The sequence below is a fragment of the Cheilinus undulatus genome, linkage group 16 (genome assembly GCF_018320785.1).
Source record: "Cheilinus undulatus linkage group 16, ASM1832078v1, whole genome shotgun sequence".
NCBI lineage: Eukaryota > Metazoa > Chordata > Actinopteri > Labriformes > Labridae > Cheilinus > Cheilinus undulatus.
This window is the reverse complement of record NC_054880.1, coordinates 4890355-4911781: the sequence shown is the minus strand read 5'-3', so window position 1 is coordinate 4911781 and position 21427 is coordinate 4890355. Positions and strand designations below refer to the sequence as shown.

At 38.3% G+C, this 21427-nt stretch overlaps 3 protein-coding genes across 4 annotated transcripts; all 3 read left to right on the top strand.

The window, feature by feature from the left end:
• The first annotated feature begins 288 nt into the window (after window positions 1-288).
• Window positions 289-7804, top strand: LOC121523764 (zinc finger protein 260-like). 2 transcript variants are annotated; one of them, XM_041808793.1, is made up of 3 exons: window positions 289-423; window positions 4444-4555; window positions 4862-7804. In XM_041808793.1, exon 3 carries the CDS (start codon window positions 5029-5031, stop codon window positions 7213-7215), a length of 2187 nt encoding a protein of 728 aa, XP_041664727.1. In that variant the 5' UTR covers window positions 289-423; window positions 4444-4555; window positions 4862-5028; the 3' UTR covers window positions 7216-7804. The 2 variants fall into 2 exon arrangements, with proteins under 2 accessions (XP_041664727.1, XP_041664726.1); XM_041808792.1 differs by lacking the exon at window positions 4444-4555.
• Window positions 7805-10274: 2470 nt separating this feature from the next.
• On the top strand, window positions 10275-14366 carry LOC121523809 (gastrula zinc finger protein XlCGF57.1-like). Its single transcript, XM_041808861.1, has 2 exons — window positions 10275-10409; window positions 12777-14366. Exon 2 carries the CDS (start codon window positions 12791-12793, stop codon window positions 14279-14281), a length of 1491 nt encoding a protein of 496 aa, XP_041664795.1. The 5' UTR covers window positions 10275-10409; window positions 12777-12790; the 3' UTR covers window positions 14282-14366.
• A 1754-nt stretch (window positions 14367-16120) lies between these two features.
• On the top strand, window positions 16121-20911 carry LOC121523825 (zinc finger protein OZF-like). The gene is made up of 2 exons (XM_041808880.1): window positions 16121-16824; window positions 18508-20911. The coding sequence occupies exon 2, from the start codon at window positions 18522-18524 to the stop codon at window positions 19908-19910; it is 1389 nt and encodes a 462-aa protein (XP_041664814.1). The 5' UTR covers window positions 16121-16824; window positions 18508-18521; the 3' UTR covers window positions 19911-20911.
• The last annotated feature ends 516 nt before the right edge of the window (window positions 20912-21427 follow it).

Genomic DNA, 21427 nt, shown 5'->3' with positions numbered 1-21427 from the left:
ATGTACACAAGTGAAATTCTTTACAAAATGTTAAAACAGTTTGGGATCCCATATTTTACCTAAACATATTTAAGTCAGTTTTCAGGCCAGTAAATTATTATGATTAAAACTACTACCACTACTACTATTATTATTATTATCATTATTATTATTATTATTTTAAATTATTATTATGTTATTGAGTTTCGTGGAATGTCAGTTGAACATCCGGTTTTATTGCGAAGGCCAGATGAATGCACAGGAAGTACTTTTATTGTTTCTGGGACTTGAAGGTTCTTTCCTGCTGAGCACAGTTAGCATGTTTGGATGTGTCCGTGTCCTGTTGGAGAAGAAACGTCTGAGAAAAGAGTTCACAGTTGACTTTTCTCATCATTATTCGACTCTCGGGTGTTTTTAAAATGTCCGGGTTTCAGGGTCTTTCAGGTTTGTTCTCTTTCTTCTTCTTTATTGTAAATTTTTGACAGAGCCTAGCCTTTAGCTAACGTTCACCTCTACACAGTCTTAGCTAACGCTAGCGCCTGACAACAGCATAACTTTGTTTAATGAATTCATAAACTCTTCGTTTACTGACTCTTGTGCGATGTTTACTGTGTCTCTGATTATGAACAACAATAAACAGTGAGCACGCTTTTATTTCTAAAAAAATACGAGGTGTTTGTGTTATTCACGTACCTCTCGTTAGCTCCACGTGTCCGTTTAGCTGTGGACCAGGGCCTTTTGTTGTTCTAAATGACCATCCTGTCTTCGTCCATGGAAAGTTTTTTGATATCTCTCTGAGGTGGTTGAAATGGGTGTTTTATGGTGATGGTTTTCTCCACATCTGAGACAAACTGTGAGGTTATTGCAATTGGATATATGGTTAAATTGTTGGCATTTGAAGCTCTGATGCGTCAGTGTTAATTTTGGCAGCTATTTTTAATTTTAGTCTTAGTTTTAGTCTTTAAATGAAATGGATTTTAGATTTAGTCACATTTTAGTCATTTCTACCCTTTTTAGTTTTAGTCCAGTGGTTCTCAAATGGTGTCGCAAGGCACACTATTGTGCCTTGAGTCAGGTCTAGGTGTGCCCTGGGGATCTGGCTTGGCCCCTGAAAAAAAAAACCCAGAGAGTGGGCCCTCCCCAGCTGTGATTTATTGATGATATCAGTGTGTGTGTGATGGATCAGTAGCATTCTGGCTAGCAGTTACCTCATCTGGCAAGCTATTATTAAGTAGAAATTGGTGTTGAAATTAAGAATTCATGCTACCTTCAACCAATTTGACCAATTTTTCTACCTGTTTTACTACTTAATTTGACAATGTAAACCACTTTTGTTGCTTTTTTGCAATTTTGCAACTTTTTCAAAAATACTTTTACCAGTTTTGCAACTTTTGTAAAATACTTTTGCCAATTTTTGCTTTTTTTTTTTATCTTTTAGCTAAATTTTTTTTGCTAACAATTTTTGTTACTTTTTTGTTACCAGGTTTGCCTACTTTTGCTATTATTTTATTATTATTTTGACATTTTTTCAAATTTTTTCCCATCACTTTTAACCTCTTTTTACCACCTTTTAGCAACTTGAACCCTTTTTGCCACTTTTCTGCCACTTGTAATCTATTTTGCCACCTTCTTGCCTATTTTCACTCACTTTGTTTTGCCACTTTTTTTTTTTTTGCCAATTTTGCCACATTTTTAATCACTTTTAACCCATTTTACCATCTTTTTACATTATTTAACCCAATTTGGCCACTTGTAACCCATTTTTGCTACCTTTTGACACTTTCAACATATTTTTGCCACTTTCAACCCGTTTTTTGGCACCTTATGCCTATTGTAACCCATTTTTGACTTTGTCTTGCTACCAATTTTGCCGTGGTTTTTCATCACATTTCACCACCTTTTGCCACCTTTTGCCCTCTTTTGCCACCCCCAGTTGTCTGGGCCCTAGAAACCTCTCTCCTTTATCCCCCTTATGGGCCACATTGACTGTTATATTATATAAAATGTCTATTTTGTATATGTTGATATGAATATGGTGTGCCTTGTGATTTTGGCTTAAACTTAGGTGTGCCTTGGGTGATAAAAGTTTGAAAACCACTGTTTTGGTCGACGAAAACTCAAAAACATTTTAGTCTAGTTTTAGTTCATTAAAAGTCGGTTCATTTAGGCTCTGCTGCTTGTTTTCATAGCCTGTTCCACCATGCTCTGGCTCAGCATCTGTAATCTCGTGCAACCCGCAGTGACCTTTTACCTTTAAACGAGAGTTCCGTTCGCCGTAGGTGCTCCCTAGATAGCTGGATGTGTTTCACTGGTCGTCGCCTAAACATCTTTTAGTTACAGTTCTGCACTTCAGGAAAAAATCAGATGGACTTAATATGAAGGAAGCACAACTTTTGAAATGTCCGACTACGGCAGCTCATAAATCTCACCTGTTGAGATGGTGGGGCTAAGGTTTAGCTAACATGCTAACTCTAAACGCAGCCCAAACAGACCTGAACATAAACACTTTTCTGAGTTAAAACCCTTCAGTTATGGAGCGCAGATGGTCAAGTGGTTTAAGGCACTACCCATGTACCCGGGCGGCTCGGGTTCGAATCCGGCCTGTGGCCCCTTACCGCATGTCTCTTCCCACTCTCTTCCCTGTTTCTGAATCTATCCACTGTCCTTCCTCTATCAAATAAAGGCATGAAAAAGCCCAAAAATAAATCTTAAAAAAAAAAAAAAAAACAACTCTTCAGTTATCACTGTAACAACAGCCCCTTTATTCACGGGGTTTACAATCGAACCGTGTTGTTGGGAGTGATTGATTTGGTGACATAATCAATACATCTGAGCCCACTGATATGATATTAAAGAGAGAGGACTTCACTGAACTGGAGATCAGCTGTTCTCCAGTGAATTAATTCAAGAATGAAAACAATCAAGAATGGTCAGATACACAGAGAAAGGAAATAACCATGTTTTTTTTCTACATGTAGACTGAATACTCACAGTAAGAGGAGTTAAGAAAGGGAAAAAAGTATAGAGAGCTGTTTTCAATATTATTTTAACCCCTTGTTCTGTACGAGCAGACACACAGAGCTCTGTCTATCCAAATCTCCTTGTGACTTTAAATTCGTTTTAATTTGTGCTTCTTGGGAAAATTTGATATTTAGTTTGTACTGTTATTGGGATTAAGAAATGCTAAGGAAGTTACAATTACAGAAGGATGAACATGTATCATTAAAAACTCATTTTATTATTTATCTTCCAATTTAATGTCAAAGTCAGACACCTGGGTGTGATGAAAACGTTCTTAAACATAATTTCAGAATGTTAGCACAGGAGGCCATGGCGTTTAGTCTGTTTTCTAAATAAGATAAAAAAAAAAAAAAACTTAGATTATTATCAAATTATCTTGTTTCCCCTTTTGGTCATTTTTGTTCAAGCAAAAAGTTGTTTTGATTCTATAACCAGATTGTGCCTGTGTAGGTATCTGCGCTTTCAGGTTTGCACTTTCATCCTGCGCTATCCAATGGCATCACAAACATTGTTGATTGCGACAACTCCATGTGGACAAATCACAACGCAGCCGAGTTGATTGGATCAGTATTTTAATCATTCCTTTAAAGATAAATATTCGTGTTTTTTACTTAAAGTGAGTGAATTTTTTTTGTAGAGTACTTATTACTTTTTATTGTAAATTGTGTTTTTTTCATGAAAGGTCCTTCTTTTGTAGGTAAAACTATTATTTTAACTATTAAGTAGTAGAAAGATATTTGTGATGAAAAATATATAGGCTTATAAAAGTTAAAAAATCATTTTAATGTGTAATTTTTTTGCCTTTCAAAAATGAATTATTTGTTTCTCTCGCACTTGTTAAACCCTTGTTAAAGACATCAATCACAGATCATCCTTCTAATAAACAGCAAAAGCAAACAGCAAGTCATGGCCATTTCAGACACAGTAAATTAAAAGAATTAAAATATTTTATTCAAAACTAGAAAAAGCACTCGGAGAGTGCAGAGCTCCGCCATTAGCCCTATCTCCCAATAGTACAGAATCCTTTAAAAAAAATTCCTGGATCCAGACGGTGATCCAGATCATTCCTAAAATCTAGTCAGTTCTTCCTTATGCCATTTCTTACATTTCCTGAAAATTTAATCAAAATCCGTCCATAACTTTTTGAGTTATGTTGCTAACAAACTAACTAACAAACGAGCAAACCCACCCAATCAAATAACCTCCTTGGTGGAGGTCATTATGTTTCTCACACCCTTAGCATCACCGCCAAACATACAGAGGGTTGCAGAGTAAGTCGGAGGTAAAGAGAATGTTGAAGTATAAATAACGTTACGACACGTTAGCTTTCAACATTAGCGTCGTAGAAAGCTAATGGGTTCGCTATCAAACGGTGTGAGTTTCCAGCCAATAACAATGCGCAACATCATCACAGCCAATCACAATGTACCACTTCATCAACAGGCGCAGGCCCCCTGACAGATCTGGCAGCCTGGACACATCTGGTACCTACACCGGATCGAATCGGACCGAACCGAATGGAATCGGTTTGGACCCAACCGAATCATTCTGAATCGTCAGTGAATCGAATCATAGTCTGTGAATCGAGATTTGAATTGAATCATCTTGGCAAGGAGAGATTCTCACCCCTTTAATATATAAATATATACACAAATACAGAGAGAGAGAGTTCATGGTGAAAAGAGAAGAGTCTTGATTTCCTCTTCATGTAAACTTTTCTAACAAAGCTTTTGTATGTATGTGGCACTATGTGAGTAAAAACTGATCGATTGAAGGGAAATATCATTTTAAGAGTAAATTTGTAATAATATGTTTTGATATATGATAGAAGTAAAAAAAAACGTGTGCTTTTGTATTTTAGTTTTTCCAGTGGAGGTCCATGAGCTTTCAGTGAGTAAAGAAGAGGTTTCCTCTGGACAGGAGAGGAGCTCTAGTCCAAACCAAATTACCGAGTCTCCACACCTTAAAGAGGAACCAGAGGAACAGTGGATAAGTCAGGAGGGAGAGGAGTATCGCTGGAATGCTGACATGATCGAGTTGACTTTGGTTCCTGTCCCTGTGAAGATTGAAGAGGATGAAGAGAAACCTCAGTCCTCAGACATTCATCAGAGACAGTCTGAACAGGTGGAAGCAGGAGCTGCTGGGTCCAATGTTTCAGAGAGAGATTTACAACAAGAGACTGAGGTTAAGAGTGAGGACTCCTCTGGGGCTGAGACTGACAACAGTGTTGATTGGAAAGAGACATCTAGACGTCAGTCTACTTCAGTCTCATTGGAAAACATCAAAAGTAAGAGAAAAAAGACTGATAGGATATCACATCCCTGCTCTGACTCTGTTAAAACAGGAGAGAACCCCTTAAACTGTGTTGTGTGTGGGAAAAATTTTAACAACAAAAAAGATCTGTCCAGACACTTGTTAGTTCACACTAAACCAAAGCTCTTCAGCTGCTCTGAGTGTGGTAAAAATTTTGGAAATAGATGTCATTTGAGTCAACATGAGAGAATTCATACAGGAGAGAAACCATTTGAGTGCTCAGTGTGTGGTAAAAGATTTAGACTTAAAAATGGTTTGGCTGAACACATGAGAATTCATACAGGAGAGAAACCATTTGACTGCTCAGTGTGTGGTAAAAAATTTACCCTTCAACAGCATATGAAGAAGCATATGAGAACACACACTGGAGAAAAACCCTTCAGTTGCTCTGAGTGTGGTCAGACATTTAGCTGCAAAGGAAGTCTGACCGTACACATGTTAGTTCACACTAAACAGAAACTCTTCAGCTGCTCTGAGTGTGGTAAAGCATTTGCCTATAAAACTTATTTGACCAAACACAGGATGATTCATACAGGAGAGAAACCCTTTGAGTGCTCAGAGTGTGGGAAAAAATTTATCTGTAAAAGCAGTATGACCAAACACAAGAGAATTCATTCAGGAGTGAAACCCCTTGATGGCTCACAGTGTGGTACGGGAGTTACCGATACACAAAGTTTAACTGGCAATATGAGAACACACTCTGGAGACAAAATCTTCAGGTGCTTTGAATGTGGTAGAACATTTGCCCAGGAAAGTTATTTAACCAGACACAGAAGGATTCATGCAGGAAAAAAAGTCCTTGACTGCTCAGAGTGTGGTAAAACATTTTCCTTGAAATGTAATTTGATTAGACACAAGAGAATCCATACAGGAGTGAAGCCCTTCGACTGCTCAGTGTGTGGTAAAAGATTCACTTATAAACAAACTTTGACATGGCACATGAAAACACACTCTGGACACAAACTCTTCAGCTGCTTAGACTGTGGTCAAACATTTACCCGACAAGGTTCTCTGAGCAGACATGTATTACTTCACACTAAAGAGAAACTCTTCAGCTGCTCTGAATGTGGTAAAACATTTCCCTTGAAAAGTTATTTGACTAGGCACAAGATGATTCATACAGGAAAGAAACCCTTTGACTGCTCAGATTGTGGTAAAATGTTTGCCCTTAGGTGTAACTTGACCAGACACAGGAGAACCCATACAGGAGAGAAACCCTATCTTTGCTCAGTGTGTGGTAAAAGCTTCGTCAAAAACCAAAATTTGACATTTCACATGAGAACACACTCAGGACACAAACCCTTCAGCTGCTCTGAGTGTGGCCAAAGATTTGCCCATCAAACCTCTGTGACCAAACACATGTCAGTTCACACTAAACAGAAACTCTTCAGCTGCTCTGAGTGTGGTAAAACATTTGCCCATAAAAGTTATTTGACCAAGCACAGGAGAAGTCATTCAGGTGAGAAGCCCTATAAATGCTCAGTCTGTGGTAAAAATTTTACTGCTAAAAGTACATTAACCCAACACAGGAGGACTCATACAGGAGAGAGACCCTTTGGATGCTCGGTGTGTGGTAAAAAATTTGCCTTTAAACACCATATGAAGGAACATATGAAAATTCACTCTGGAGACAAACCCTTCAGCTGTTCTGAGTGCAGTCAAAGTTTTTACACAAAAGTTACCTTGAAAAGGCATATGGTAGTCCATGTCACACATAAACCCTTTGAATGCTCAGACTGTGGCAAAAGATTTAGTTTTGAAACTTATTTGACTGCTCACAAGAGAATTCATACAGGAGAGCAGCCCTTTTTGTGCTCCAAGTGTGGTAAACAATTTAACCGAAAAAATTCTCTGACCAAACATATGTTAGTTCACCATCAGCAGCAAAGAGAAACTCTTTAGCTGCTCTTACTCTGTTGAAGGATTCCCTGAAATGACATATTTTGCTTCAGAACCATTCAGCTGCACTATTGACCAAAGATTTTCTTGGCTATATAAGTTGATGATTTATGAGTGCAATCACCGTCAGGTGTCACAATCAAAGTGAGGAGAAAATAAAGTCAAAAACAGCAGTTGTACAACTGGAGAGTGAGGTCAGGACAAATGACTATAAAGATCCTAAGATCAAATACTGTGATTGTTAGAAGACAAGAAAACATCATTTGTTTTTAAACTCTGATATTTTGGATATTCTTGGTGAAATGAGATGCAACTGTGTTGAGATACCACTCTTAGTCTTACAGAGAGAAACCTTATTAGTAATTCAATGGTAAAAGTTTGACAAAAAAGAGAAAAGACTTTGATGCTCAGAGTTTTAAAAGACACCCCCTCTCCACAAACCTTGAGACTGATTCTGGGTGTGTTGTTGACATCAGTGTTAATTTTGGCAGCTATTTTTAGTCTTCAAATGAAATACATTTTAGTTTTAGTCCCATTTTAGTCATTTCTACCCTTTTAAGTTTTAGTCTTGTTTTAATCGACGAAAACTCAAAACATTTTAGTCTAGTTTTAGTCCATAAAAAGTCCTCTAATTTTTGTCTTTACTTTTAGTCCAAGCATTTATTTCTTGCCTAAATTTAGTACCAAATCATGGTAGTGTGTTCTCTGCACTCTGCTAAACCTGGGGTCCCTGTCTTCTACAGCTAAGAGGCAGAACAGATACAGATGCATTGTTTTTTGACAGATTTACCCACAGTGGAGAAATATCAGATTTTGAATGCCCGACAAAAACTAAATTACATTTTAGTTTAGTTTAAGTCATTTTGACAAAAACTTATCTTACTTTTAGTCAGTTTTACTCATCACAGATCTACTTTTGTTAGTTTTAGTCTGGTTTTGTCATGGGAAAAAAAGCTGTTGCCAAACATTTTTAGTCATAGATTTAGTCAACGAAATTAATACTGGTTGACATGAACCCATTGAGTATGGAAAGACCATATTCACTCACACCAAAGGTAGGAAACCTCTCAGATCTGAGAGATATTGTAAATAATTGACAAATAAGAGCTGAGATGTAAGTGTGAATTGAAAGATAAAGAATGTGTGAGAAAATTATAAGATCCTGTTAAATTCAAATATTTTTTTTCTGGAGCAAACCATCTCCTTTGGGCCACTGTGTGCAGCTACTACTGTTAAACAAACAAATGTGTTTTCTACCCTTAATGTCGTTAAATGATTTGAAATATATATTAATACAAAGTAGACACTATAGTGGTTTTACTATCATTGCTTAACTGAAACAAGTTTTTTCTTGCCTGTAGTGGATTGTAAGGTCTTGAATAAATATTGAACAATGTGTGTATTGTCTGATTAGTTTCTTTTTTTTCTTTGAGAATGTTCATGTTTAGTTTACTTTAACTTTACTGAAATTTATTTTTTACATTCAGATCTGGTGTCAGCTTATAGAGGCGATTTAATCTTTTAAATCCTTGAGAGATGAGATAGACACCCATCTCACCTTTTCTTAGCATGACAACTTTATCCACCTTTATCACCTTTTTTGTGCTCCGAGTGTGGTAAACTATTTTACCGATAAAGTTCTCTGACCAAACATATGTTAGTTCACCATCAGCAGGAGAGAGAAACTCTTTAGCTGCTCTTACTTGTTAAAGGATTCTCAGAAATTACATTTTGCTTCAGAACAATTTGACTGCACTATTGACCAAAGATTTTCTTGGCTATATAAGTTAATGATTCATGTGTACAATCATGGTCAGGCGTCATAATCCAAGGGAGGAGTGTAAGGGAATTTTAAGTATATTTTCTTGTGTTTAAGGGTTTAAGCCATCGGGGTTTGACAGTGTTGTTTAGGATAGCAATTCATGGGATGTGTGTGCAGCTCTCTGTTGTTAAAGATCATAAAGAAGACTTTGTGAGGAAATGACTGTTGCATAGTGGGGGCGTAAAAGTAAATAAGTGGCAAGAAACAGATGAATGCTGGGGGATGACCACTGGTGGAATGTAGTCCATGGGTATAAAAGGTGGAAGTGTTGTAAAAAAAGGAAGATACTTAGTTCGTACATCGTGTTAGTCATTATTTGGAAAAGCCTTTTTGCAGATTTCTTTAACAGGAGCAAATGGAGTCAGAAACAGCAGTTGATGCATCTGGAGACTGAGGTCAAGGCTGAGGACTATTAAGTTCCTAAGATTAAATACTGTGATTGTTAGAAGACAAGAGAACATCAGTTGTGTTTAAACTCTGATATTTTGAACATTCTTGGTGAAATAAGATGCAGCACTGTTGAGATACCACTCTTATTCTTACAGAGAGAAACCATAGTAATGATAAAATCCTTCAATGGTAAAAGTTTGACAAAACATAGAAAAGACTTTGATGCTCAGAGTTTTAAAAGACACCCCCTCTCCACAAGACCTCTTTTTTTTTGCCTGCACCTTTTTTTTTTTTTACCTGCATCCTTTACTCACTGAAGGACTCTTGACTTAGTTTTACATTATTGTGACCCTAATGGATTGATGAATTAATTTTTTCTGTTTCTTTTCATGGTGGGCATAACTCAGAGAGGAGACGTTTCAGCCTAGTTTCCCAAGCCTTGAGACCGGCTCTGGATCTGTTGTTGATATGAACCTGGGATCCCACATTTTTTTCTAAAACATATATAACTCAAGCCAGTTTCAAGCCAGGGACGATATAAGGGATCATATCTGTAAACATAAACACCAGTTGTAATCTTCTTAAAAATGCTCAAACCTGTTCCTAGTCCTTCAGAGATAGACCCTCCACGCCTGCTCTTCACAAGATTTGAGTTTAGTGCAACTAACAATTTAAGAAGTTTCTCTAGTTTGCTTACAATGTACTAGTTTGATTGCAAGGAGAGGAAACATTTTTGTTTTGTTTTGGTAATAATGTCGGATTTCCGAACCTCCGCTTTTATTGTGAAGACTACGTGTGTGCAGGAAGTAGTGTTATTGTTTCCGGGTTTTGTCGGCTCGTTTCCGCTGAGTGCAGTTACCGTGTTTGGATGTTCCAGCATTCAGAAGGAGCAGAGAAATCCTGGAAAAGTGCTCAGAGTTGACTTTTCCTTACCCCGTTTGACTCTTAGATGTTTGTAAAATTTCCGGGTTTCAAGATATTTCAGGTTTGTTATCTTTCTTCTTCTTTAAACTTGTTTTTCTGTAAATGATTCAGAGAACTGAGCATTTAGCTAACGTCCGCATCTACAGTGTTAGCCACAGCTAGGGGGTTGATAATAGCATAGCATTGTTTTCCGAACTCGCAAACTCTTCGTTCACTGACTCTTTTGCGATATTTACCGTCTCATCATGAGTAAAGACTAACAGTGAACATGCATATACGAGGTGTTCGTTGCATTCAGATTCCTCTATTTATCTCCATGTGTCCTGTTCGGGTTTTAACCAGGGCCCTTTAGTGAGCTAACTGACCAACCTGTGTGACGCTGTGCAGCAGTTATTCTGACCCTTGATGAACATTTCTTTAAAACCACAGTGAAACTTTTATCGCCATTAAAAGTGGAAGATGAATGAAAAACACAAGGTCAACTTCCCCACTGTTTTCTTCAAATCACTAGTTACACTCTTCTTTTACTTTCAGGCCTTAAGTCATCCATTTTTTTCATGATGGAAGTGAGTGATGCTGACCTCAGAACAAAAATGGACCAGAAATCCATCCATTTTCTATACTGCTTGTTGCAGGGGTATCCCATCTGTCATTGGGCGAGAGGTAGTACACCCTGGACTGGTTGCCAGTCAATCGCAGGGCTGACATAGAGACAGACAACAAGGCACGCTTACATTCAAACCTACTGCTAATTTAGAATCATCAATTAACCTAACAAGCATGTTTTGGTGGTTGGAGGAAGCCGGAGAACCTGCATGCACAGGGAGAACATGCAAACTCTGCACAGAAAGACCCTGACTAGGAACCAGGGGCCTTCTTGCTGTGAGGCAACAGTGCTAACCCCTGCGCCGCTGTGCAGCCCTGGACCAGAAATACAAGATAATACGGGCATGATCAGGGCTGGATTAAGAACGTTGAGGCCCCAGGGCAAAAAATCTTGGAGGGCCAACGAGGCTCAGTCTAATTAAAATAATGCACACAGAGGCTTTGATGATCCATTTAAAGCGTTACAGGTTTATGAATGTCTTTGCTGGTGCACCTCTGTGATGCACAGGCAGAGACACTTGCACAATGCTGAGCTATTACACTGACTTTTGTGAGGAAATACCTCTTTTGCATAAAAATGTCTCTTTTCTTAAATTATTTTATTTGTTGTCAACCACGGTAATAGAAAGGCCCATAGTAAAAACACAATCTCTGTGAGAGCTGACTGGAAGTCATGCAGTTTTTGACCCTTGCAATAATGATCACAAACTAATTCCTTCTTCTGATGACTTGAAAACAGAGGCTGCTTAGATGAAGTCTGTAAATATGACTTTGACATTTCTATTACTAATATAACCAGGAGTTAAATTAGTCTGGGCTGCCAGCTCCTGTAGCCTACATTACAGCTGACCAGGATGTGTGTTCGTTTTGTGCTTCACTCAGTTAGAAAACTTTGATATAAACAGTGAAACCTTTATTTTTTGGGTTAGTGCTTGAGTGAACGCTGTATTCTTATTTCTTTAATGTAATACAGTGTCCGTCTATGGTCAGAATTTGGGTGGGATTGGATGCACATGTTGTAGGTGCAGATAGGAGGGGTTGACATGCAGTGCATGAGCAAGTGTTAATAGTCAGAAATTTAGAAGAAATCGCCAGGTAGGCTGTTACTAGTCCCACACATTTTTCCTATTTTCAGTCTGAGGGAAAAAAAATGTTTTGTTTTGTTTTTTTTCTCTCAATTTCTTTCTGGGTCCCTAGTGCATGCAGGCCTCTGGGTCTGTGCCCATTATCCCAATAGATCATCCAGCCCTGAATTCTTTAGGGGGCAAGTACAAGTCAAGTCTACGATTATGTCTGTGTACCTGCTGCACACACACTTTCTCATCCCAGTGGTTGTATGAGGTTAAATAACTCGTAGCATGGACCAATTTTCTTGTTACATATGCAACTTATATATGCTGCTCAGCCTTGCAAATGCTCAAACAACAATTTGCTTACTTCTACAACTACTAATACCTTGGTGCTTCTCAAATTGTGCAGCTGCAGAAAAGTTTGAATAAATGGTTGATTAAAGTTTGGTCACTTTTAAATTTGACCGTCAGTCTGCTGCCCCGTTGCTTCTCCATTTATCACTGAAACGGCGCACAAGCTGCAATGAAAGATTTAATGGTGAACAGAGAAGAGTCTAGCTTTCCACGTCAAGTAAACTTTCCTGAAAGGGCTTTTTTAAATATGTGGCACTATATGAATAAAAAAATGATTGATTGAAGTTAAATGTAATATTTTGGGAAAACTTGTAGGGCTAATACTGTCAAGTATCACTTTTACATGCTTGTTTTATTATATGAAAAGTTTTACGAAATGTGTACTTCTGTTTTTTTAGTTGCTCCTGTGGATATGGAACAGCTCTCAGTAAGTAAAGAGGAGGATTCCCCTGGACAGGGGAGGAGCACCATTCTGCACCAGGAGATTACTGAGTCTCCACACCTTAAAGAGGAACCAGAGGAACTACAGATTAGCCAGGAGGGAGAGCAGTGTCACTGGCGAGAGAATGCAGACATGATCAAGGTTCCTGTGAAGATCGAAGAGGATGAAGAAAAACCTCAGTTCTCACAGCTTCATCATAGCAAGTCAGAACAGATGGAAACAGGAGCTAATGGAGATGACTTTGGGCGACCAGGAGCATCCAGGTACTTTGATCCAGAGAGAGATTCACAACCAGAGACCGACGTCAAGTGTGAGGACTCCTCTGAGGCTGAGACTGATGACAGCGCTGATTGGAGGGAAGTAACAGAACACCAGCCAGATTTAACCTCAGTGGAAAACCTCAATAAAAAAAAGAGAGGAGAGACTGGTAGGAAATCGGATGGCCACTCTGAGAGTGTTAAAATATTCAGACAGAAAGCGCATCTAACAGAATGTAAAAGAGTTGACATAGGAGAGAAACCCTTCAGCTGCTCAGAGTGCGGTCAAAAGTTTGCCTCTGAACAAAGTTTGAAAGTCCATATTAGAACACACTCTGGAGACAAACCTTTCAGCTGCTCTGAGTGTGATCAAAGATTTACCCGAAAAGGTTCTCTGACCCGACATACATTAGTTCACACTAGACGGAAGCCCTTCCACTGCTCTGAGTGTGGTAAAAGATTTACCCAGAAACACCATATGAATGACCATATGAGAATACACTCTGGAGACAAACCCTTTAGCTGCTCTGAGTGTGGTCAAAGATTTACCCAAAAAGGTGCTTTGGTCAGGCACATGTTAGTTCACACAAAAAATAAGCCCTTCAGCTGCCCAGAGTGTGGTAAAAGATTTGCCCGTAAAACTGATTTGACCCAACACCGGAAAATTCATGCAGGAGAGAAACATTTTAACTGCTCACAGTGTGGTTATAGATTCACCTCTGAACAAAGTTTGATGGTCCATATGAAAATACACTCTGAAGACAAACTTTTCAGCTGCTCTGAGTGTGGTCAGAGATTCACCCAAAAAGTTGATTTGGTCAGGCACATGTTAGATCACCCGGGAAAGAAGTCCTTTTGCTGCTCTGTGTGTGGTAAAAAATTTCCCCATAAAAGTATTTTGACCAACCACATGAGACTTCATACAGGGGAGAAACCCTTTGACTGCTCAGAGTGTGATAGAAAATTTGCACTTAAAAGTAATTTGACCAAACACATGAGAATTCATTCTGGTGAGAACCCCTTTGGCTGCCCAGAGTGTGGTAAAAGGTTCTCCCGGAAGTATCACATAAGGAGACATATGAGAACACACTCAGGAGAAAAACCTTTCAGCTGCTCTGAGTGTGGTAAAAGTTATTCCCAAAATGTTTCTCTGACAAGACATATGTTTGTTCACGCCAGTGATAATTTGGACAGCTATTTTTAATTTTTGTCTTAGTCTTTTGATCACGATTTTTAGTTTTAGTCACGTTTTAGTCATTTCTACCATTTTTAGTGTTAGTCTAGTTTTAGTCGACGAAAACTCAAAACATTTTAGTTTAGTTTTAGTCCATAAGAAGTCCTCACATTTTAGTCTTTACTTTTAGTCCAAACATTTATTTTCTTGCCTAAATTTACTACCAAGTCATGGTAGTGTGTTCTCTGCACCCTGCTAAACCTAGGATCCCTGCTTTCTACAGCTGAGAGGCAGAATAGCTACAGATGCACTGTTTTTGGACAGATTTCCCCTTAGTGGAGAAATATCATGGATTTTGAATGTCTGACAAAAACTAAATTACATTTAAGTCTAGTTTTAGTCATCCTGATGAAAACTAAACTTACTTTTAGTCAGTTTTATCATCACAGATCTGTTTTTGTTAGTCTTAGTCTAGTTTTTGTCATGGAAAAAAAAGGCTGTCAACTAATAGTTTTAGTCAACAAAATTGACACTGGTCTGACACTTTAGATGCACTTTGTGTGGTACAATATTTAACCAACAAAGTTCTCTGACCAGACATTTGTCACTTCACACTTGGCGGGAGAGAGAAACTCCTTAGCTGCTATTAGTTTGTTAAAGGGTTCACTGAAAGTCCCATTTCATTGACAATGAGACCATTCAGCTGCAATGTTTTTGACCTAAGTTTTCCTTGGCTTTATCGGTTCACAAATGCAATGACTGTCGGGCCTCAAAACCAAACTGAGGAGCAAATGGATTTAGAAATAGGATCTGATGAAGAGGGTCGTGGAAGATCAGACCCAGCAAGGATCCACAGAGACATTTACAGCTAGAGACTAAGGCCAAGACTGGTGACTGTTAAGATCCTGAGATTAAAGACTGTGATGATGATTGTAAGGAGCCTCGAGACAGATTCTGGATCTGTTGTTGACATGTACCGGCTAAGCGTGGATAGACTGTTTTCACTCACACCACAGGGTAGGGAGCCTCTCAGATCTGACAGATGTTGTAATCACTTGAGCTTCTTTGCCTTGGTTTAGACAAACCCACCACAGAATCACAGAACTGTACAAAATGGACTTATTTTCCATGGGATCCCTGACATATGACTGTTAAGGTTTATGTGTGAGTTGAAAGAAAGTATGTGTGAGAAGAGTATAAAATACCACTAAATTCAAATGTCATTTCTGGTGCAAGGTTGCTCCTTTGGACCACAGCTAATGTTAAACAAAAATGTGTTGCAAAAAATGTTGGAAAAACCCAAGTCTTGATTCCTCATTTTAAGACAAATTCTCCACAGAATAACAGAGCTGTACAAAGTGGATGTATTTTCCATGGAATTCTTGATGAATAAGAGTTACTTTTTCAGTGAGGTGAAATATAAAGAATTTATGAGAAGAGAGTTAAAATCCCACTAAATTCAAAGTCATCATATAGAAAGCTTGCTCCTTTGGGCCAGTGTCCAACCACGGATGTGTGTGCTCTAAGATTTTTTTTTTGCCTTTAATGATGTTCATATTTACTTGAATTTTATTTGTGATTAACTTATTTCTTCCTCTCAGCATCTGGTGTCAGCTTGTAGAGCAGGTTGTTATTTAAAATCCCTGAGTGATGTGTGAGACACCTGTTTCACCTGTTCTTCTGAACAATATAAAATAATCACTATACAACACTTATTTTTCTGGCTTTTCTTTTGACTTTCTTCATTCTGTTGTTTGAGTCTTGCCAAAGGAGAATTTCTGTCACTTCTTGAAAAGACAATGAAGTTCGTCTGTTTTGTCAACTCCTACTCATGGTTCCCTCTTTTCAACTCAGCCAAGACCTGCTGATCATCACTAAATACAGTTTATCAGCAATGTTTACTTTTGAATTAAGCGAAATAGACAACTATGAAAAAAATCCAAGCTGTTGTTTTACTATACATTTACTAAAAAATGAAAAGTAAATGACATATTACAAATAAACTACAAAGGCTTTGAGCATATACAAATGGGATTCTTTACAAAATGTTGAAATCATTTGGGTTCCAAAATTTTATCCAAAACATATGTAACTGGAGCCAGTTTAAGCCAGAGACAACGTAAGGACCATATCTGTAAACATAAACACCAGTTGAAATCCTCTTAAAAAGGCTTGGAATTCTGTTACTTCCTAGTCCTTAAGAGGGAACCCCTCGTTGCCTGCTCCTCACAGGATCTGAGTTTAGTACAATTAACAATTTAAGAAATTTCTCTTGTTTGCTTACAATGTATTGGTTTGATTGCAAGATGAGGAAACAGTTTGTTTCGTTTTGGTAATGATGTCGACTTTCCGAACTTCCGCTTTTATTGTGAAGACAAGACGAATATACAGGAAGTAGTGTTATTGTTTCCGGGTTTTGAAGGCTCCTTTTCGCTGAGCGCAGTTACCGTGTTTAGATGTTCCAGCGTCCAGAAGGAGAAGAGAAATCCTGGAGAAGTGTTCAGAATTGGCTTTTCTCTTCCTTCTTTGACTCTTGCATGTTTGTAAAATATCCGAGTTTCATGACATTTCAGGTTTGTTTTCTTTCTTCTTCTCCAAACTTGTTTTTCTGTAAATGATTCAGAGAGCTTAGCCTTTAGCTAACGTCTACATTTACAGTGTTAGCCACAGCTAACTGCTGATGATAGCATAGCATTGTTTTCTGAACTCGTAATCTCTTCGTTTACATGATTCTTTTGCGATATTTACTGTCTTATTATGAGTAAAGACTAACATTGAACATTCATTTATATGAGGTTTATATGTGAGGGTACTGTTTCCTTCAAATCACTCGTTACACTCTTCTTTTACTGTCAGGCCCTTTTTCGTTGGTAATCTTGATCCATCCTCTCCTCCTGGTCACTGGGCATTCCAACATTACACCCACATGTAAACAGTGAATATTTTATTTTCAGTGGGCAAAGAAATCTGACTATTTTTAGTGCTGAACTTTCCATGATATATTTTGAGATAAAACCATTCAGATTTATAATTTAGGTGACATTGTCACACCATTATTCAAGTTTCACACTGTGTGTTATTGCTCATTTAAAGGGGCAGTCCCAAAAGGGGGTAATCATTTTTACCCTGATAGTTATTATTATTATTGTGACATAACTTTAAAAAGTTAAAAAAAAAAAAAAGAAATCCTTGCTCTGTCTCACAGCACTTGGACAACACTTATAAGATATTTTCACAGATGGCTAGAAATTTCCTCCTCATCTGTAACTGACTTGCTGTCATGTCAGCTGCTGAGTGTTGTTGCTTACAATCCAGATGCAGAGTTTTTTTCATGATTCAAGTGAGTGACACTGAGCTCAGATTTTAAATGGACCAGAAATACAAGCTAACACAGGCGTGGTCAGGGCTGGATCAAGACTGCAGAGGCCCCAGGGCACAAATCTTGTTGTTTGTTTGTGAGGAAAATACCTTATTTCCTTACAAGTACGTTCATTTTCTTAAATTATGTCACAGTGATAGCAAGGCACAAACAGAGTAATAACATACTGTTTGTGAGAGCTGACGGGGTGTCATGTAGTTTTTGACCCTTGCAAATAATGATCACGAAAACAATTCCTTCTCCTGATGACCTATAAACAATGAAACCTTTGTTTGTCAGGGAGCACTTGAGTGAATGCAGTATTCTTATTTCTTCAGTGGAATACAGTGTCTGTCATTCAGCATGCTTTACATCTATGGTCAGAATTTGGGTGGGATTAGATGCACATGTTGTGGGTGCAGATGGGAGGGGTTGACATGCAGTGCATGAGCAGGTGTTAATGGTCAGAAATTTAGGAGAAATGGCCAGGTAGGCTGTTACTAGTCCCACACATGGCTCTTTTCCTATTTTCAGGCTGTTTAGTTCTTGTGAATGTAGGATTTTTTTTTTTTTTTTTGTCTCAACTTCTTTCTGGGCCCCCCAGTGTGTGAGGGCCCCTGGGCCTTTGTCCAGAATACCCAATGGCTCATCCAGCCCAGGGTGTGAGTCCTAATTGAGTTTGAATTCTTTGTGGGGTGGGTACAAGTTTCAGAGTGAACAGAGAAGGGTCTAGCTTTCTGATCTAGCGAACTTTCCTGTTGCAATGAATGAAGATTGATTAAAGTTAAATGTGATTTTTTTCTGGGGAAATTTGTAAAGCTAATACTGTCAAGTATCACTTTCAGTGTTTGTTTTAACATATGATATGTTTCAAATATTGTTTTCTTCTGTATTTTAGTATCTCCTGTGGAGATGGAACAGCTTTCAGTAAGTAAAGAAGAGGATTCCCCTGGACAGGAGAGTAGCTCCCATCTGGGTCAGGTGAATACCGAGTCTCCACACCTTAAAGAGGAACCAGAGGAAGTACAGATTAGTCAGCAGTATCAGTGGCCAGAGAATGCTGAAATGATCAAGGTCCCTGTGAAGATCGAAGAGGATGAGGAGAAACCTCAGTCCTCACAGATTCATCAGAGAGAGTCTGAACAGATGGAAACAGGAGCTGATGAAGAGGACTTTTGGGGACCAGGAGCAGCCAGGTACTTTGATCCAGAGAGAGATTCACAGCCAGAGACCGACGTCAAGAGTGAGGACTCCTCTGAGGCTGAGACTGATGACAGTGCTGAGTGGAAAGAGATTTCTAGACATCAGTCTAGTTTGATCTCAGTCGAAAACATAAAAGATAAGAGAACAAGGACTGACAGGACAGGCCCTCTCTGCCCAGAAGGTGGTGAAATATTTAACCAGGCAGGTCATCTTAGAGAGCATATGAGAAATCACACTGGAGAGAAACCATTTGGGTGCTCTGAGTGTGGTGAAATATTTTGCCAACATCAAGTTACATATCAGGACAGACATCCTCCAGGAGAGAAACCCTTCAACTGCTTTGAATGTGGTAAAAGATTTAGCTGTGCGAGTAATTTGACCAAACACAAGAGAATTCATACCGGAGCAAAACCCTTTAGTTGCTTTGAGTGTGGTAAAAGATTTAGCTGTGTAGGTAATTTGACTAAACACAGGAGAATTCATACAGGAGAAAAACCATTCAGCTGCTTTGAATGTGGTCAGAGATTTAACCAAAATGGAAATCTGACCAGACACATGTTAGTTCACACCAGTCAGGAAGTCATCAGCTCCACTGAGTGCAGTCATGAATTTAACCTGAAAGATCAAGTGGCCAAACATCAGAGAACTCACACTGCAGAGAAACCCTTCAGCTGCTCTGAGTGCAGCAAAAAATTTTCCCAAAAATGTTATTTGACCAAACACAAGAGAACTCATACAGAAAAGAAACCCTTTCACTGCTTTGACTGTGGTCAAAGATTTAGGCTTAAGACTACTTTGACTAACCACGTTAGAATACATACAGGAGAGAAACCCTTTCACTGCTATGAGTGTGGCAAAGAATTTAGCCTTAAAAGTACTTTGACCAAACACAGGATAATTCATTCAGGAGAGAAACCCTTTGACTGCTCTGAGTGTGGTCAAAGATTTACTCAAAGAGTGTCTCTGACAAGACATATGCTGATTCACACTAGACAGAAACCCTTTAGATGCTTTGAGTGTGGCAAAAGATTTAACCAACAAAGTTCTCTGACCAGACATTCATTACTTCACACTCGGCAGGAGAGAGAAACACTTTAACTGCTCTTACTTTGTTAAAAGGTTCTCTAAAAAGTCTTACCTGGCATGACATAGTTTCAAAACCATTCACATATAATGTTGTTGACCAATGGTTTACTTGGCTAAATCAGTTGATGATTCACAAGTGCAATGAATTCCAGGCATCAGAAGCAAACATAGAGGCAGACGAAGTCAGAAACAGGAGCTGATGAAGAGGACTGTGGAAGATGAGAACCAACAAGGAAATTGGCTCCACAACGACATTTACAACCAGAGATGAAGTTCAAGACTGATGACTATTAAGATCCTGAGACTCTTATGATGAGTGTAAGGAGGCCAGAGAACATTGGTAATGTTTAAACTCAGCGCTTATGAATATTCTGCAGTGATATGAGATGGAAGACTGTTGAAACCCCACTCTGAGTCTCACAGAGAAAACTGTATTAATGATTAAAAGCTTCAGTTTTTTAACCTTTACAGCAACAATACACATTCCTTGTTTATTTATGTATTTTCTTTTATATGGTTCTAACTCATGAATGAAATGTTTCAGTCCAATTTTCCAAGCCTTGAGATAAATTCTAGATGTGCTGTTCACATGAACCCATGGAACATGGAAAGACTGTTTTTTCTCACACCACAGGGTTGGACACCTTTCAGATCTGAGAGATGTTGTAAATACCTGATCCTCTATACCTTGGTTTAGAAAAACCCACCATAGAATCACAGAACTGTAGAAAATGGACATATTTCCCAGGGAATCCTTTACAAATCATAGTTAAGTTTTATATGTGAATTGAAAGATAAAGTTTGAGAAGAGTATAAAATACAATTTAATTCAAATGTAATTTTGGATGCAAGGTTGCTCTTTTGGACCAGCGTCCAACGGCTATTGTGAAACAAAACTGTGTTATCTGCTCTTAATGTAATCATTAAGTTTGAAGTATATGGTAAAACAGAGTAGTAACTGTAGTGGTTTAAGCATTAGTACTGTCTGTAGAGAGTTATGATGGCTTGAATAAATATTGAATGATGTGTGTGTTATTAGACCATTTTCTTTTATCCTTTGATGATTATCATGTCTACTTTAATTTTACCTTTATGTCATTTATTTCTTAATCTCAGCATCTGGTGTCAGCTTGTAGAGCAGGCTGAATCTTATAAATCCCTGAGAAATGTGTGAGACGCCTGTATCACTTTTTCTCAGCATGCCAAGTCAAGCCACGATAAAGCACAACAGTGCCTCCACCTGCGGAGGAAACTGAGGACTTTAAATATCAGCAAACACATCTCAGCTTTGATTTACCCCCCCCCCCCCCACACACACACACAAAACAAACAAACAAATAAACAAAAACCCCAAAAACATCAACATAGAAATTCTTCAGTCTTTCTACTATGACCACCCTGAACAATATAAAATAAATACTATACAACACTTATTTTTTTTTTTATCATTTTCCCCTCTGTATGCCTATACTTGGTGTTTAAATGCATTTTCATTTATGTTTATAGACAACTTCTTTAAAGAAAATGTG

What these genes read in the sequence shown, in the direction of transcription:
- LOC121523809 (XM_041808861.1), top strand. Translation starts at nt 12,791, where the DNA reads ATGGAACAGCTCTCAGTAAGTAAAGAGGAGGATTCCCCTGGACAGGGG.
- LOC121523764 (XM_041808792.1), top strand. Translation starts at nt 399, where the DNA reads ATGTCCGGGTTTCAGGGTCTTTCAG. An exon ending in CGGGTTTCAGGGTCTTTCAG is followed by an intron (nt 424 to 4,861) that starts GTTTGTTCTCTT and finishes TTTGTATTTTAG; the next exon opens with TTTTTCCAGTGGAGGTCCAT.
- LOC121523825 (XM_041808880.1), top strand. Translation starts at nt 18,522, where the DNA reads ATGGAACAGCTTTCAGTAAGTAAAGAAGAGGATTCCCCTGGACAGGAG.